This window comes from Delphinus delphis, chromosome 1 (assembly GCF_949987515.2).
Source record: "Delphinus delphis chromosome 1, mDelDel1.2, whole genome shotgun sequence".
NCBI lineage: Eukaryota > Metazoa > Chordata > Mammalia > Artiodactyla > Delphinidae > Delphinus > Delphinus delphis.
In genome coordinates this window covers 168,466,923-168,482,398 of record NC_082683.1, presented here as the reverse complement: position 1 = coordinate 168,482,398, position 15,476 = coordinate 168,466,923, and the positions used below count along the sequence as shown (strand labels likewise).

At 35.7% G+C, this 15,476-nt stretch overlaps 1 protein-coding gene across 1 annotated transcript in view; it reads left to right on the top strand.

Annotated features, from left to right (window-relative positions):
• SPATA17 (spermatogenesis associated 17) overlaps positions 1 to 15,476 on the top strand; it is a 187,455-nt gene that overhangs the window by 130,610 nt on the left and 41,369 nt on the right. Inside the window, exon 9 of the mRNA XM_060011032.1 lies at positions 9,132 to 9,267. Coding sequence (XP_059867015.1) covers positions 9,132 to 9,267 — 136 coding nt within the window. The remainder of the gene's footprint in view (positions 1 to 9,131; positions 9,268 to 15,476) is intronic.

The window sequence follows — 15,476 nt, the reverse complement described above, 5'->3', positions numbered from 1 at the left end:
CTTTATGTCAATTACACAAGTCCTTAACATACCTGAGCTTAAAACATTTAAAGTTGTAAATGGACTGCTAAAAGAAGAACCTGAATGAATGCTACTTAGCTGGGGCATTTAAATTCAGTATCTTTCAGCAGAAATTTTTTTTTGGTGAGTTTTCCACAATCAACTAGAGGAAAATAAGGTCAACTCTGATATGTATCGGAAAGTTGTTGCACAGCTGTAATGAAATTACTGAATCAGCGTGCCTGGAGATTGTTAATAATAATAATAATAACATATCCAGGGAATACTAGTCCTCTTAAGCTAAAAAAAATGTAAGGAGGGCAAAATATGTCTTTCCATTTAAATTTAGAAGCTTGTAATATAAGCTCACTGTCTAGCTGAACAGATAGTCTTGTCATTTGCATTCTTAATATTTAAATATTATGTTGCCATAGGTATTCTTTATATTTAAATACTATATTTATATCACCACCCGAGGGGAGAGGTTTGTGTTATTGATACTGCTGCTTAAAAAGTTTATGAGTTTTAAACTTCTGCTGTGTATTCTACTCTAAGTGTGAAATACTTTATGTATTGAATAGTTATAGCAATGTTTATATGAAAATCTCAATGAAACCTGTTTTCATCCATAAATGAAGTCTAATTCCTATTTCAACTTGTTGTCATTTTATGAACATCTCTTCAACCAAAATTCTACTCAAATAAAACATCTTGATAGATGAGTAGACTGTTTTGAAATCCCTCTATTGGTATTAATGAGCTGTATATTAGATTTATCTGGAAATTTGGATTGTTAATACATATAGCAAAAACACCTTTTATTTCTCATATTGAAGGTAATAAAAAGAGACTTTTTATTTGCTAAGTTTATTCTAAAACATATTATTCTGTATTAAAAAGGAAAAAAAATTCAACATTTTATGGCCCGTTTTAATGAATTGGACAGTTGACCTGATTTTTTTTAGAAGGGCTAAAATTATTTAATATTTATTTTTTCCAGTTTTATTGAGGTATAATTGACATATTGCACTGTCCAGCACAATGGTTTCACTTATATATATCATGAACTGTGTATATATTTATTATTAATTCATTATATTAAGTCAGTATTCATTATGAATTATACTACAAGTTTAAAATATATCTCATCCTATTTCAAATATAATTAACACAAATAATTTGTATATTTCCAGTTGTGTGGTTTTTCAAAATGTTTTGTCTTAAAAGAAATGCTACAACTGGTTAATGAGAACTAAGTCATCTGACAATGAGACTAGAAATGAACTGGTTTTAATTCAGCCCTCAAAACATTAAATTTACTATTTTCTATATTATAATAATGATTAAAATATTAGAATCTAATAAAATATGTAATTTTTGAGCAGCTGTACTTTTATGATAACATGAAAATTTTTTGTTTGTTGATTAGTAGATTAAATCAACTTCCTTTGTTCATATTTTCTCTTCTGATTCTTTCATCAACTCTTTTCAAACTTCTATACCTAGGTGTCCTTGCTTGTCGAATTAAGTTTTGTAGAGCAGAGGGAATTGCCTCTGGAATTAAGAGAATTGCTTTCCCTTAATTAGCCCATAGTGGATTTTTTTCCCCTCCTATTCTCCTTTTTTATACCCCATTTAAATAACTGCTCTATTTTGAGCATTACAAAGCTCTTAATCCTTGCTGCTCCTTTTGCAAGTATTTTATTTTATTTTATTTTATTTTTTAATAAATTTATTTATTTTTATTTTTGGCTGCATTGGGTGTTTGTTGCTGCGGGGCTTTCTCTAGTTGAGGCGAGCAGGGGCTACTCTTTGTTGCGGTGCGCGGGCTTCTCATTGTGGTGGATTCTTTTGTTGCGGAGCACGGGCTCTAGGCACATGGGCTTCAGTAGTTGTGGCTCGCGGACTTAGTTGCTCCACGGCATGTGGGATCTTCCCGGACCAGGGCTCGAACCCGTGTCCCCCGCATTGGCGGGCGGATTCTTAACCACTGTGCCACCAGCGAAGCCCGCAAGTATTTTAGGTAGACCTTTTCAGCAGAGATCCTGGAGTGAATCCCAGTACCGACTCCTGTATCCCGTTTAGGCGTGTCTGCCCTCCCAGTGTTGTTAATGATTGGAACGAGACAGGTTGCTCATAGCCCAAGATCTTTATTAATGCAGCTTGTGATTTCTTCAGCATGTTCTACAATTCTGCTGTAAGAACAACAAAAAATAATTGGCATGTTTCGCATTCTATGTAGCATATACAATAAAACAGATAATTGATTTTTCAGAGAGATTCTTTGGTCATTTATTACCTCAGTAGTTAAGAAACAATAGCATCTTCTGGGACTTCCCTGGTGGCGCAGTGGTTGGGAGTCCGCCTGCCAATGCAGGGGACACAGGTTCAAGCTCTGGTCCGGGAAGATCCCACATGCTGCGGAGCAACTAAGCCCGTGTGCCACAACTACTGAGCCCGTGCTCCGCAACAAGAGAAAGCCCACGTGCAGCAATGAAGACCCAACGCAGCCAAAAATAAATAAATAAATAAATAAATAATAAAAAAAGAAAGAAAGAAACAAGAGCACCTTCGAGTCACTCTTAAGGTAGAAGTAAACTACAATTTGAACATATGAAATTCAATTACTCAAATATGAAGACGGTAAAATTCATATGACTTTATTTGTTCTGCTATCATTTCATTACATTTTATTGTCCATGAAGTGTAGGAGGTTTCCAAACTTGAAGACGAAATCATTTTATACACAGTCTGAGATGATGGACAAGTATTTATTTTTGTTTCTTTTTTCCCCAAACGGAAAGAGTGAATGTGTTGAAGAATCCTGTATTTATTTTCGAGTTCATAAGTACGAAAAGAAACCTCTTCCAATAAAAAGATGGAAAATGTCAGACATGTTTGGTATCAAAGGATCACAAGGCATCCAATTTAGCAACAGAGTTTTAGAGAGAGGAATGTGGTAATGGGCTCTCCTTCCTCCATCCCCAGTGTTTATTAGCCTTCGTCATGCTATGATCAAGTCCATCCTCAGGGAGGGGGCCACACAGAGCCCCAGTGATGTTACAGTTTGGCAATAGTATCTGTGAGGAAAGGATAAAGTAACTGAGGATAATATTCCACAGAGATGTTAAGAAAGCTAAGACTGCTGAAGCTTCTTTACCTGTTCTGATAGGAGTCAGTATAAGCACCCTATGAAGAGCATTCTTCCCATTTTCAAGGCCAATGAGCTCCATACTTCTAACACCCCACATGTGGGTTCCAAGCTTTTACCTCTCAGCCTGTACTCATACCGGTCCCCTACTTTTACATCTTCCTTCTCAATTTTCATTTCGGCCTAATGAAGTCTGACCCATTTGTTAGAACTCAGGTTAGATATTGTCCCCAGTGCTTTCTGTTCCCATACTCTTTTGTTTTTTCTTTATCAGAAAGCTTTGCTTCCCCACCCTGCTACACCCCCAGCTTTATATTGGCGTAGTTATTTTTCTTTTTCCCTCATTAGATTTTAAGGGTCTTAGGGTGAGGCTTCTGCTTATTCATCTTTTTTATACCTGCAGTGTCTAAACACAATGTTACTGAGCATAGTTATTTAAGACATATGTGGTGGATTGAATTAACTATGAATTAAGTCCCCTAGTGATTATTATATACCTACTATTTGCTTATCTGATACAGGCCCAGAGCTGAGTATCCATTTCCTTATCATAAGGAGCTGCCTCTAGGGGAAGCTGACATCTCCCTTGGGTTCCCCTGCTCTCTTCTTCTCCCCCATCCACTCCCTCTTCAGCTCAAGGAGGGAGCATGCTACTCCTTGGGGGGGACCCATCCTATGCAGGGCTACATTCCATGAGGTCTACCTCGCTCCAGAGTTTCTCTTGACCTCTCCTCAGACTAGTAGTCAGGTGCTGGCCTGGAGTTGCTCTCAGTGGGGAGAATCCTTAGCCGTCCGACCTTTTCCTTTTTTGGCCAGTGGTTAAAGAGGAAGGCTCTTCTCCCCGGAGGAACATCTGTCTCATCTCTTATCACACCTTTGATTTTTGCTGGCTGTTAAGACTCAGGGCAAAACGGAGAGCAGTTCCCACATTTGAAAGGGGTGGATTACACACTCTGTTTTAAATTTGGGGACAAACTCACTCCAGTTTGCTCTTTTTCCTGCCTCTAGCCTAGGCAAAAAGACTTATTTGCATGCTGTGCATAACTCATTGGAGAATTTATTGTGATCTGGAGTAAAATTCCTAACTTGTAATAAGGTACCCTTTATCCTGCTTTGTGCTTAATACATATATTTCACTAGAAGCCCTTTAACAGAGAGAGGGCTGTTCTAGGACATGTTTGAAACCTGAACAGGTATTTGAGACTTGTTCCATAGCTATGTATCTCGATATCTATGAATCGTTATCTCCATGTCCAGTTTGAAATGATTTACCTAAGTCAGAATTCGTTGTGGCTTGGATAACTACCCTATTGGGCAATCAATATATAATATATATGGAGAAAAATATTTAGCAATTTATGAAGATCGGTAATATATTTCTATGCATAGTTTCCATGGGCAATCTCATCTTCACTATAAAGCTGTTCACGATCTCCTTTGCTTCCTTCATAAAGAACTCAATTTTCTAGTTATGTTGAACCCCTTTCCGTTTCTTCAGCATCCCTTTTTATGCTCTAACTCACCTCCATATCTTTGTGTATGTTGTTTCTTCTGTCTAAAATAGTCTTCAACAGCTTCTTAACTTGACTAACTCTACATGTCTAGTACGCAGCTCTGACATACATGGTCTGGGAAGACAGCTTTTCCATGCCCCGCCCCCCAACTCCCTGCCAATAACCAGCCTCACATGCATATACATGTGCATGTTACAAGCACATATGCGTATATAAATAAACCTTCCTCTGTGTCCTAATTGCCTCTTGTGCATGTATTTATCACAAAACCAACACATTCTACTGTGTTGTCTCATTCTCCACTCCCTGTTATAAGGTGAATTCCTTTTAGGTATACTGCATCTTCCAGCATTAAATCCCAGTGTTTTTCAAAGTGTTTAGTATATAAAAGCATTTCATTTAATGTTTGTTTAATAAATAAATATTAAGAGAGTAGAGAAATTAGTGTGGGTTGGAGTAGGACGATTAGGAAGCTGGGTGTTAAGCCAGATTTTGAAAGATAAGTAGTACTTGGATCAGTATTTCAGGAAGAGGAAGATGGACAAAGGCAGAGCTGGGATAGAAAGACAGGAATGAAGGAAACAGAGAAAGAATGAAGGAAGGGAAGGAGGGAGGGAGGGAGGAAGGAGAATGACATCAAAAGACGTCAGGTAAGGAGTGGTAGGAGATTGAAGAGACCCAGTGTATTCTAAGAAGCCTGACTGCTGGGCTGAAGAATATAGGTTTGAATCAATAGGTAATAGGGTTCCGTAATTGGAGATTTGAAGTATCTGGCAGTGAAATAAATAGGTTGGAGGAAAACCTAGAATTATGAGTGACAGTAGTAGGACTATAAACAAAAAGGAGGGGGGGGATGAAAGTTAATAAAGAAAACAAAGATAAGTGTAATTTGTTAGTCTTCTTATTTGGAAAATAATATTAAGTATATTAATACTCAAAGAATAAAGACTTTATATTTGCAGTGGACTTATTTTCCCTGAAGCTAATTGGTTAATTTTAATTTTTGCTTCCTGAGACCCCTACCAATTCTTCTCTAACTCTGCAGACATTCAAGTACTGACTTGTTTGTCTATATCACTGTATCTCCACATCGAATTTAAGAATTTCTGCCAGACCTGTATCTCTGATGAGATTTTAAAAATTAACAGGCAAACCCATATCATCTTCTTCTTTAATGTGATGTTCAGTTAATTGAAAAGTATGCACTGCAAGCATAAAGCGTATCTGAATATATATTTAAAACTGGTAAAGATACCATTTTAAAAGTAAAATTGACCATTATATAAACTTTTGATTGTAAACTCAATTGATTTCTAGGGTTTTCATAGCTGTTTATACTTTTATAGAGCAAATTCTATTTGAGAATTAAATAATTTCTTCTGAATTTGAAGACAAATTTTAAAATATTATTTCTAAAACATCTAAATATTTTTCAATGTATATACATATATACACATACACGTGTGCACTTAAGAATATGCATTACATGTTACCTTAATGAAACATTATGGCTCAATGAAATTAATATTAATTCATGTGCAGGGAAATACCTAGTCTTGCGGCCTTGTCTTCTCAGCCATCCAGTCCCTTGAGAAGCAAATTTTGTTCAGACACAAAAGAAAAATGTACTACTAAAATGCAATTCAGAAGTGATAAAAAGTTTAAGTACAGCAGCCAGCTTACAGCACCTCCTCTGTATACTCAGGGACATTGGGGCCACATTAATTTTTTGTATGTGTGATGTCCATCCCATGTGCAAATTAGCACTGGAAGGACCATAATCTGTCTTAAATGAGAGCTCTTTTCTCAAGAGCATATATAATACATGCCTGTGTAATTTTGTATAATTCAAAGCTCTGTGTTCTGTTTATTTTTTATCTTAAATAGGCTTAGAGAATATTTTCTTAGGAAAAATAGTTAAAAGGAGTTCCTTAATAAACATTAAAAAGAAATTGTAGAGAGGTGTGAAAATTGATGAAATAACACCACATTTCCTAAGCTTATTATTTTTTAAACAAATTTATGAATATAATGGCAATTTTTTTTCAATTTAACCGAGATTTTTGAAAAGGCCCCTTCTTTGTCTTAATTAAATGAGATAATATATGTGAAAATATCGGCATATGCTCAATAAATTTGTTGAACCTCAACTTTATTGTTTCAAAGTCTGAATTTCAAAATATTTTTCTTGGCAGAATATTTTATTTAGCTGTATATATTTATTTCCCAGAGCTTGCTGTTTCCCTCTAAATGTTTCTTGTATTTAAATCAGGATCTAGCTCTAATTTCTTTGACACCATGTCTCCATTGATTATATTAATTAGAATTTTCTGACGTTTGCTCCTGTTTCCTATATGTTTCCTCTAGGTTATCTTTTATGTTTAGATATATGTCTTTCTTTCATGTTGGTAGTTTCCCCAGTTGGTAATCTATTCTTAAATTCATATTAAAAAGGAGACTCTAAAAATCGGTTTAAAAAGTTTATTTGTGTGTGAGAGTGGCTTTTTGACTGATAGACTTTGTTGCACTGTGATATGACCTTTTAGTTAAGAGATCTCCAAATGTTGATATTTGAAGTTGTTTCTCTGGGCGCTCTCAGTATCTTTTGAGATGATACAATTACTCTTCTGAAATCTGTTAGTCCAGCTCCCAGGTTACTTCGAGATGAGCAAGGGAAGATTTCAATGAGTAGTCTTTGAATTGAAATTCATATATTCCATTTGGTGCCTCACTCTGGCCTTCCGTGGTTCCTGCTTTCCCTGAGACCAGAGCTCTCCGGTATAAAGTTTTCTGAGAATACACTATTTTTTTTGGATACATGGACTGAGAGAGGAACCTGGGTATTTAATTATTCATGGCATAGGTTTTTCACCTGTCTTCAGCCTTATTCTTCACTCTCACCCACTGCAGTAACTTATAGACTCTTCCAGGATTCTGCAGGACTAATGGCTTCATTTCTCTTTGGCCTCTCCCTCTTCTGGAACTTAGATTTCAGTTTTTAAATTTTCTCTCTGCTTTCCACCTGCCAAAATGTTAGCATTTTCATCTTCTATTTCTTCTCTTTTGTCCTCTTTCTTGTGAGTTTACAAAGTTTTTTATTCCTTTACTTTTATTTCAGAAAGTTTTGATGAGGGATTAAACAATTCATCAGGTTACACTAAAGATACATCACAATCTTAGTTGTCCTGTGAGAGTTTAAAATTTTCATTTTTTATGTTGATCAAAATAACATTAAAAGTAATGATGATGGTGATGATGATGATGGTGATGATGGTGGTGGTGGTGACGATGATGGTGATGGTGATGATGATGATGATGATGGTGATGATGATGATGGTGATGGTGATGATGATGATGATTATGATGGTGATGATGGTGATGAAGATGATGGTGATGATGGTAATGGTGGTGGTTGTGATGATGATGATGGTGATGGTGGTGATGATGATGATAATGGTAATCGTGGTGGTGGTGGTGGTGATGATGGTGGTGATGATGACAATGATGGTGGTGATGGTAATCGTGGTGGTGGTGGTGGTAATGATGATGGTGATGGTGGTGATGATGATGATAATGGTAATCGTGGTGGTGGTGGTGGTGATGATGGTGGTGATGATGACAATGATGGTGGTGATGGTAATCGTGGTGGTGGTGGTGGTAATGATGATGGTGATGGTGGTGATGATGATGATGATAATGGTAATGGTGGTGGTGATGGTAATGGTGGTGGTGGTGGTAGTGATGATGATGATGATGGTGATGATGATGGTGGTGGTGATGATAATGATGATGATAATGAGAGCTACAACAATAAGCTCCTTCTACTTTAGCACCCCCATTATTTATTGAACACTTACTGTTTTCAGCCTCCATGTAAAGTTTTGTATATATTAAGCTGTTCATTCTTTCCAATTTCCCTATAATTAAAATCTTTTACAGGTCAGGCAACTTGCATGAGGGAACACAGGTAGCAAGGCAAAGCTAACATGTGAATATAGGTCTGACTAACTCAAAAGGGTCATTATCTATAACCTGTACCAAACTGTCTTTATTTTTTGGGTAAATTAAGATTTGAAGAAGCCCATTTCAATAAGAGTTGCCAGTGCTGGCCATCCTTTTCATCTGGGGACTACCATCTTAAAGTTAAGGGCATTTTTACTTACATGATGTTTTGAATTATTTGGCATAATTAATTAATAAATTTATTATTTAACATTTTCTATATTTAGAAAATATTTGAGGCTCACAAAAATTCTGTGAAGTTTTAGTACCTCCACTTGCAGAATAAGAAATGAAGATTCATAGAAGTTAGTCACAGAGATAGTCAGTGGCAGAGACTGAAGCAAAAACCTGGTATTCTGATTCCAAGCCATGTATTATTTTCACTGTAATTTACTACTTCTTATTTTTTTAAATCAAATGTCTCTAGAAATAAAATTAAGACTATTACCTAAATGTTCTTTCAGGTTTTTGCCATTTTCTTCCTACCATAAAAATAAAAAGTACATCCCGACAATGCATTTATCAAGCAAGTATGGTGCTGATGCTTATGGAAGTCAACATTTCCGAGATGAAAATCCTAAGAAATGGATCTGTGACAAGGTGAGTTGATGCAACATTAAAAAGAAAGTAGTGTTTCTTTTAAAAGGCTAAAAATATACACTGATTTTAGCAAATATAAATATTCTCATTACAACTAACACCTTCATGGTTACAAAATTATTTATAGCTATTTTATGTGAAGATAGTGCTGCTTACTATGTCAGTAAAAGATTTAAGTTTTTCGTGGGTTTTGGTTTTTTTCTTTTGATGTTGTGTTCTTGTGTTTTATGGTTCAGCTACCCTGTGATCAAATGGCATGGATCATTAGCTTTGGCAAAGCCAATTAGGGTCAGAGTCTGAATCTGTGGAATAGAGTTAAGCTAACTCTCAGGCATGGAGATCAGTGCTTTCCTGCTTTCTCTCAATCTCTGTGTGTATGTAGATAGGTAGGTAGGTAGGAAGGAAGGAAGGAAGGAAGAGAGGGAGGGAGGGAGGGAGGGAGGGAGGAAAGAAAGGAGGAAGGAAGGGAGGGAGGGAGGGAGATATATGTGATATCCTATCTATATATATATATATGGTATAGAAAAGAAAAAAGCAAATATTTATTTTCTGATTCCAGAATTATAGTTGCTAGCACTTAAATAAAAATTTCTAGATTGCGTAAACACTCACATGTCTTACACTATAGGAGGTAAAGAGGAAAGTTCTTACTATGTTTTTAACCTATTGTCTAGCAGTTAGAAACTCAAACTTATTCATGCTAAAATTATACAGATAAAATGAAGTAGGCAGTGATTTTCTGGAAGGGGGTTAGGGCTCTTGAGTTCCATATACTACCAGGCCTATTCCTATTAATCGTCTGTCAATGAGGATTTATTCATTTACACACAGTCTCCTACCAAAAGGATTTAAGGCACCTTATCAAATGGCAAATACAGCACAGGTCATATTCTAGAAATTTAAATAAGGGGAAATGATCTTAGATGAGAAGAGTGGCTGTGCACACAAAATAAAGGGGGACTATGAGTATGGTGGGAAGTGACTTAGGAATTACAGCCTGTGGGTGGCAAAGACAGAGAGAACACAAGTTGCAGAGGCATCCTCACTATTCAAGAGGAAAAGATACATTAGACCCTTAAGGGAAACAAGATCTTTCTCTACCAAATTCTAAGAAAATTTCTTTTTTTAAGGACATTTTAAATATATGAATGTCAAAGGGAACTCGTGCTGGGGAGTAACTTGGATTCTTTGGAAAGTGCCTTTTTCTTTTACAGCTACTAAGTCTTTTATTATTTTTTTTGAATGGTCTTCTAAAACACTAAATAGTAATTCCATGGCATAAGAAATACAAGGAGTAGTTCAATCTGGTCCACTGATTGAAAAACCTAAAAGTTGATAACAATATTATTTCATAAAAATCCATGGTAAGACTATTCTAGGCATTTGTTTTTACCTAATATGCAACAATTCAGAATATAGGTTTAATATGATTTTTAAACTATTTAATTTTGTATTTTGAATGTACATAATGTGATCTACCTCTCATTTTTCTATTTGACGTAAAGTTTTGTGGGGGTTTTTTTTGCTGTTATGCCCTCACCATCCTATTTAATTCAAGGAAATTCTCATTTCTTTAAAATTTAAATGACTTACCTACCTTAGGACGTCAAGCTACTTCAGAGTAAGAAAAATCCTTGTGCCAATATTTCTTTCCTAAAATAATACGGTACTTTTTGGTTTTATGCAACAGGTTCATTCATATATTTTGACATATTCCAAGACTATGCATTTATCTAACTGAAGTAAGCAACTTGCAGAAATTCTCAGATACTCACTAAAAAAAAATGTTTATTTTGTTCTTTTGGAGGAATCATTGTGTGCCTCTGTATACGTTTAGAAAGTACACATACTTGAAAAGTTAATGACAAATAATTGTTCTTGCAGACCCTGAAAACTAAGAGAAAAAGTGTAGGGATTCTTTATGTCTTAATAAATCATTAATCCACTTGCAGAAAACCACGTAGAAAAATATTAAATACAAATTTAAATTTCTCCCTCCCCTCCTCATATCCTTCTTCCCCCTTCTTCTGATCTCTTAAAATAACCATATTAGATGAACAAATTATTCCTGTGTTGCCAATAGAGTCTACAAAGTATAAGGGTAGTCATTCTATTGTTTACATGAAAATATCTTATGTTTTGATTTGCTGAAAGCGATTTGGGTGAGACTTGTGCCCAATAAATAACTAAAAGCAGGCTTATTTTTCTTTATTTTATATAAAACTTTGTTTCTTGACCTTGGAGTTGTGAGACCGTCACTTACTCATATTAGTAGATGAAGAATAGTTTTAGTGAGTTGTTGAGTTCAAAATGTTGGAGAAGGAAAACACTGGTGTAGTTTTATGCTTCTATTGGAAGATGGACTATTTACAAATATTTAAATGCAAATAAGATTTAGTTCAATGCAGTAGATTCACTTCAGCCAAGAAACAGCTCAATTAAATACATTTGGTTCCTGATCTCCACCCTTTCCATCATGTTTTAAGAGTGTCTGCCTGAAGAATTTTCTTTCTCTTCTGTCATCTTTAAGCATGGAGGTTATAATTTCCAGATGATTTGCTACACAACTGGGATAAAGGGTATCAGTTGAGAGAAAAATCATGTTTGCTTTCTCTAACCGCATTCACATTACATCAATTAATAATCAAATAGTACTTAATATTTTGTATTATTTTTAATTTTATTAATATGAAGAACACTATACAAAGACATCACAAAGTCAGCAGATTGCAAGCAAATAATATTACTTTTTCCCAAAATTATGAAAATCAATAATGAAAAATAATATATATATCATTTTTTTAAACATCTTTATTGGAGTATAATTGCTTTACAATGGTGTGTTAGTTTCTGCTGTATAACAAAGTGAATCAGCTATACGTATACATATATCCCCATAACTCCTCCCTCTTGCGTCTCCCTCCCATCCTCCCTATCCCACCCCTCTAGGTGGTCACAAAGCACTGAGCTGATCTCCCTGTGCTATGCAGCTGCTTCCCACTAGCTATCTTACATTTGGTAGTGTATATGTATCCATGCCACTCTCTCACTTCGTCCCAGCTTACCCTTCTCCCTCCCCATGTCCTCAAGTCCATTCTCTACGTCTGCATCTTTATTCCTATCCTGCCCCTAGGTTCTTCAGAACCTTTTTTTTTAGATTCCATATGTATGTGTTAGCATATGGTATTTATTTTTCTCTTTCTGACTTACTTCACTCTGTATGACCGTCTCTAGGTCCATCCACCTCACTACAAATAACTCAATTTCGTTTCTTCTTAAGGCTGAGTAATATTCCATTGTATATGTGTGCCACATCTTCTTTATCCATTCATCTGTCGGTGGACGCTTAGGTTGCTTCCATGTCCTGGCTGTTGTAAATAGAGCTGCACTGAACACTGCGGTACATGACTCTTTTTGAATTATGGTTTTCTCAGGGTATATGCCCAGTAGTGGGATTGCTGGGTCATATGGTAATTCTATTTTTAGTTTTTTAAGGAACCTCCATACTGTTCTCCATAGTGGCTGTATCAATTTACATTCCCAAAAACAGTGCAATAGGGTTCCCTTTTCTCCACACCCTCTCCAGCATTTATTGTTTGTAGATTTTTTGTTGATGGCCATACTGACTGGTGTGAGGTGATACCTCACTGTAGTTTTGATTTGCATTTCTCTAATGATTAGTGATGTTGAGCATCCTTTCAAGTGTTTGTTGGCAATCTGTATATCATCTTTGGGGAAATGTCTATTTAGGTCTTCTGCCATTTTTGGATTGGGTTGTTTGTTTTTTTGATATTGAGCTGCATGAACTGCTTATAAATTTTGGAGATTAATCCTTTGTCAGTTGCTTCATTTGCAAATATTTTCTCCAATTCTGCGGGTTGTCTTTTTGTCTTGTTTATGGTTTCCTTTGCTGTGCAAAAGCTTTTAAGTTTCATTAGGTCCCATTTGTTCTTTTCTCTTTTAATTTCCATTTCTCTAGGAGGTGGATCAAAAAGGTTCTTGCTGTGATGTATGTCATAGAGTGTTCTGCCTATGTTTTCCTCTAAGAGTTTTATAGTGTCTGGCCTTACATTTAGGTCTTTAATCCATTTTGAGTTTATTTTTGTGTATGTTGTTAGGGAGTGTTCTAATTTCATTTCTTTACATGTAGCTGTCCAGTTTTCCCAGCACCACTTATTGAAGAGACTGTCTTTTCTCTTTTCTCTATTGTATATCCTTGCCTCCTTTGTCATAGATGAGTGGACCATAGGTGCGTGGGTTTATCTCTGGGCTTTCTATCCTGTTCCATTGATCTATCTTTCTGTTTTTGTGCCAGTACCATACTGTCTTGATTACTGTAGCTTTGTAGTATAGGCTGAAGTCCGGGAGCCTGATTTCTCCAGCTCCGTTTTTCTTTCTCCAGATTGTTTTGGCTGTTCGGGGTCTTTTATGTTTTCATACAAATTGTGAAATTTTTTGTTCTAGTTCTGTGAAAAATGCCATTGGTAGTTTGATAGGGATTGCATTGAATCTATAGATTGCTTTGGGTAGTATAGTCATTTTCACAATATTGATTCTTCCAATCCAAGAACGTGTGTTTGTATCATCTTTAATTTCTTTCATCAGTGTCTTATAGTTTTCTGCATACAGGTCTTTTGTCTCCTTAGGTAGGTTTATTCCTAGGTATTTTATTCTTTTTGTTGCAATGGTAAATGGGAGTGTTTCCTTTATTTCTCTTTCAGATTTTTCATCCTTAGTGTATAGAAATACAAGTGATTTCTGTGCATTAATTTTGTATCCTACTACTTTACCAAATTCATTGATTAGCTTTAGTAGTTTTCTGGTGGCATCTTTAGGATTCTCTATGTATAGTATCATGTCATCTGCAGACAGTGACAGCTTTACTTCTTCTATTCCAATTTGGATTCCTTTTATTTCTTTTTTTTCTGTGATTGCTGTGGCTAAAACTTCCAAAACTATGTTGAATAATAGTGGTGAGAGTGGGCAGCCTTGTCTTGTTTCTGATCTTAGAGGAAATGGTTTCAGTTTTTCACCATTGAGAGTGATGTTGGCTGTCGGTTTGTCATATATGGTCTTTATTATGTTGAGTTAAGTAACCTCTATGCCTAGTTTCTGGAGGGTTTTTATCATAAACGGTGTTGAATTTTGTCAAAAGCTTTTTCTGCATCTATTGAGATGATCATATGGTTTTTCTCCTTCAATTTGTTAATATGTTTTATCACATTGACTGATTTGCATATATTGAAGAATCCTTGCATTCCTGGGAGAAACCCCACTTGATCATGGTGTGTGATCCTTTTAATTGCTGTTGGATTCTGTTTGCTAGTCTTTTGGTGAGGATTTTTGCATCTGTGTTCATCAGTGATATTGGTCTGTAGTTTTATTTATTTGTGACGTCTCTGGTTTTGCTATCAGGGTGATGGTGGCCTTGTAGAATGAGTTTGGGAGTGTTCCTCCCTCTGCTATATTTTCGAAGGGTTTGAGAAGGATAGGTGTTAGCTCTTCTCTAAATGTTTGATAGAATTCGCCTGTGAAACCATCTGTTCCTGGGCTTTTGTTTGTTAGAAGATTTTGAATCATAGTCTCAATTTCAGTGCTTGTGATTGGTCTGTTTATATTTTCTATTTCTTCCTGGTTCAGTCTCGGAGGGTTGTGCTTTTCTAAGAATTTGTCCATTTCTTCCAGGTTGTCCATTTTATTGGCATATAGTTGCTTGTAGTAATCTCTCATGATCCTTTGAATTTTTGCAGCGTCAGTTGTTACTTCTCCTTTTGCATTTCGAATTCTATTGATTTGAGTCTTCTCCCTTTTTTTCTTGATGAGTCTGGCTAATGGTTTATCAATTTTGTGTATCTTCTCAAAGAACCAGCCTTTAGTTTTATTGATGTTTGCTGTCATTTCCTTCATTTCTATTTCATATCTGATCTTTATGATTTCTTTCCTTCGGCTACCTTTGGGTTTTTTTTGTTCTTCTTTCTCTAATTGCTTTAGGTATAAGGTTAGGTTGTTTATGTGAGATGTTTCTTGTGGTAGGATTCTATTGCTATAAACTTCCCTCTTAGAACTGCTTTTGCGGCATTCCAGAGGTTTTGGGTCGTTGCGTTTTCATTGTCATTTATTTCTAGGTATTTTTTGATTTCCTCTTTGATTTCTTCAGTGATCTCTTGGTTATTAAGTAGTGTATTGTTTAGCCTCCATGTGTTTGTATT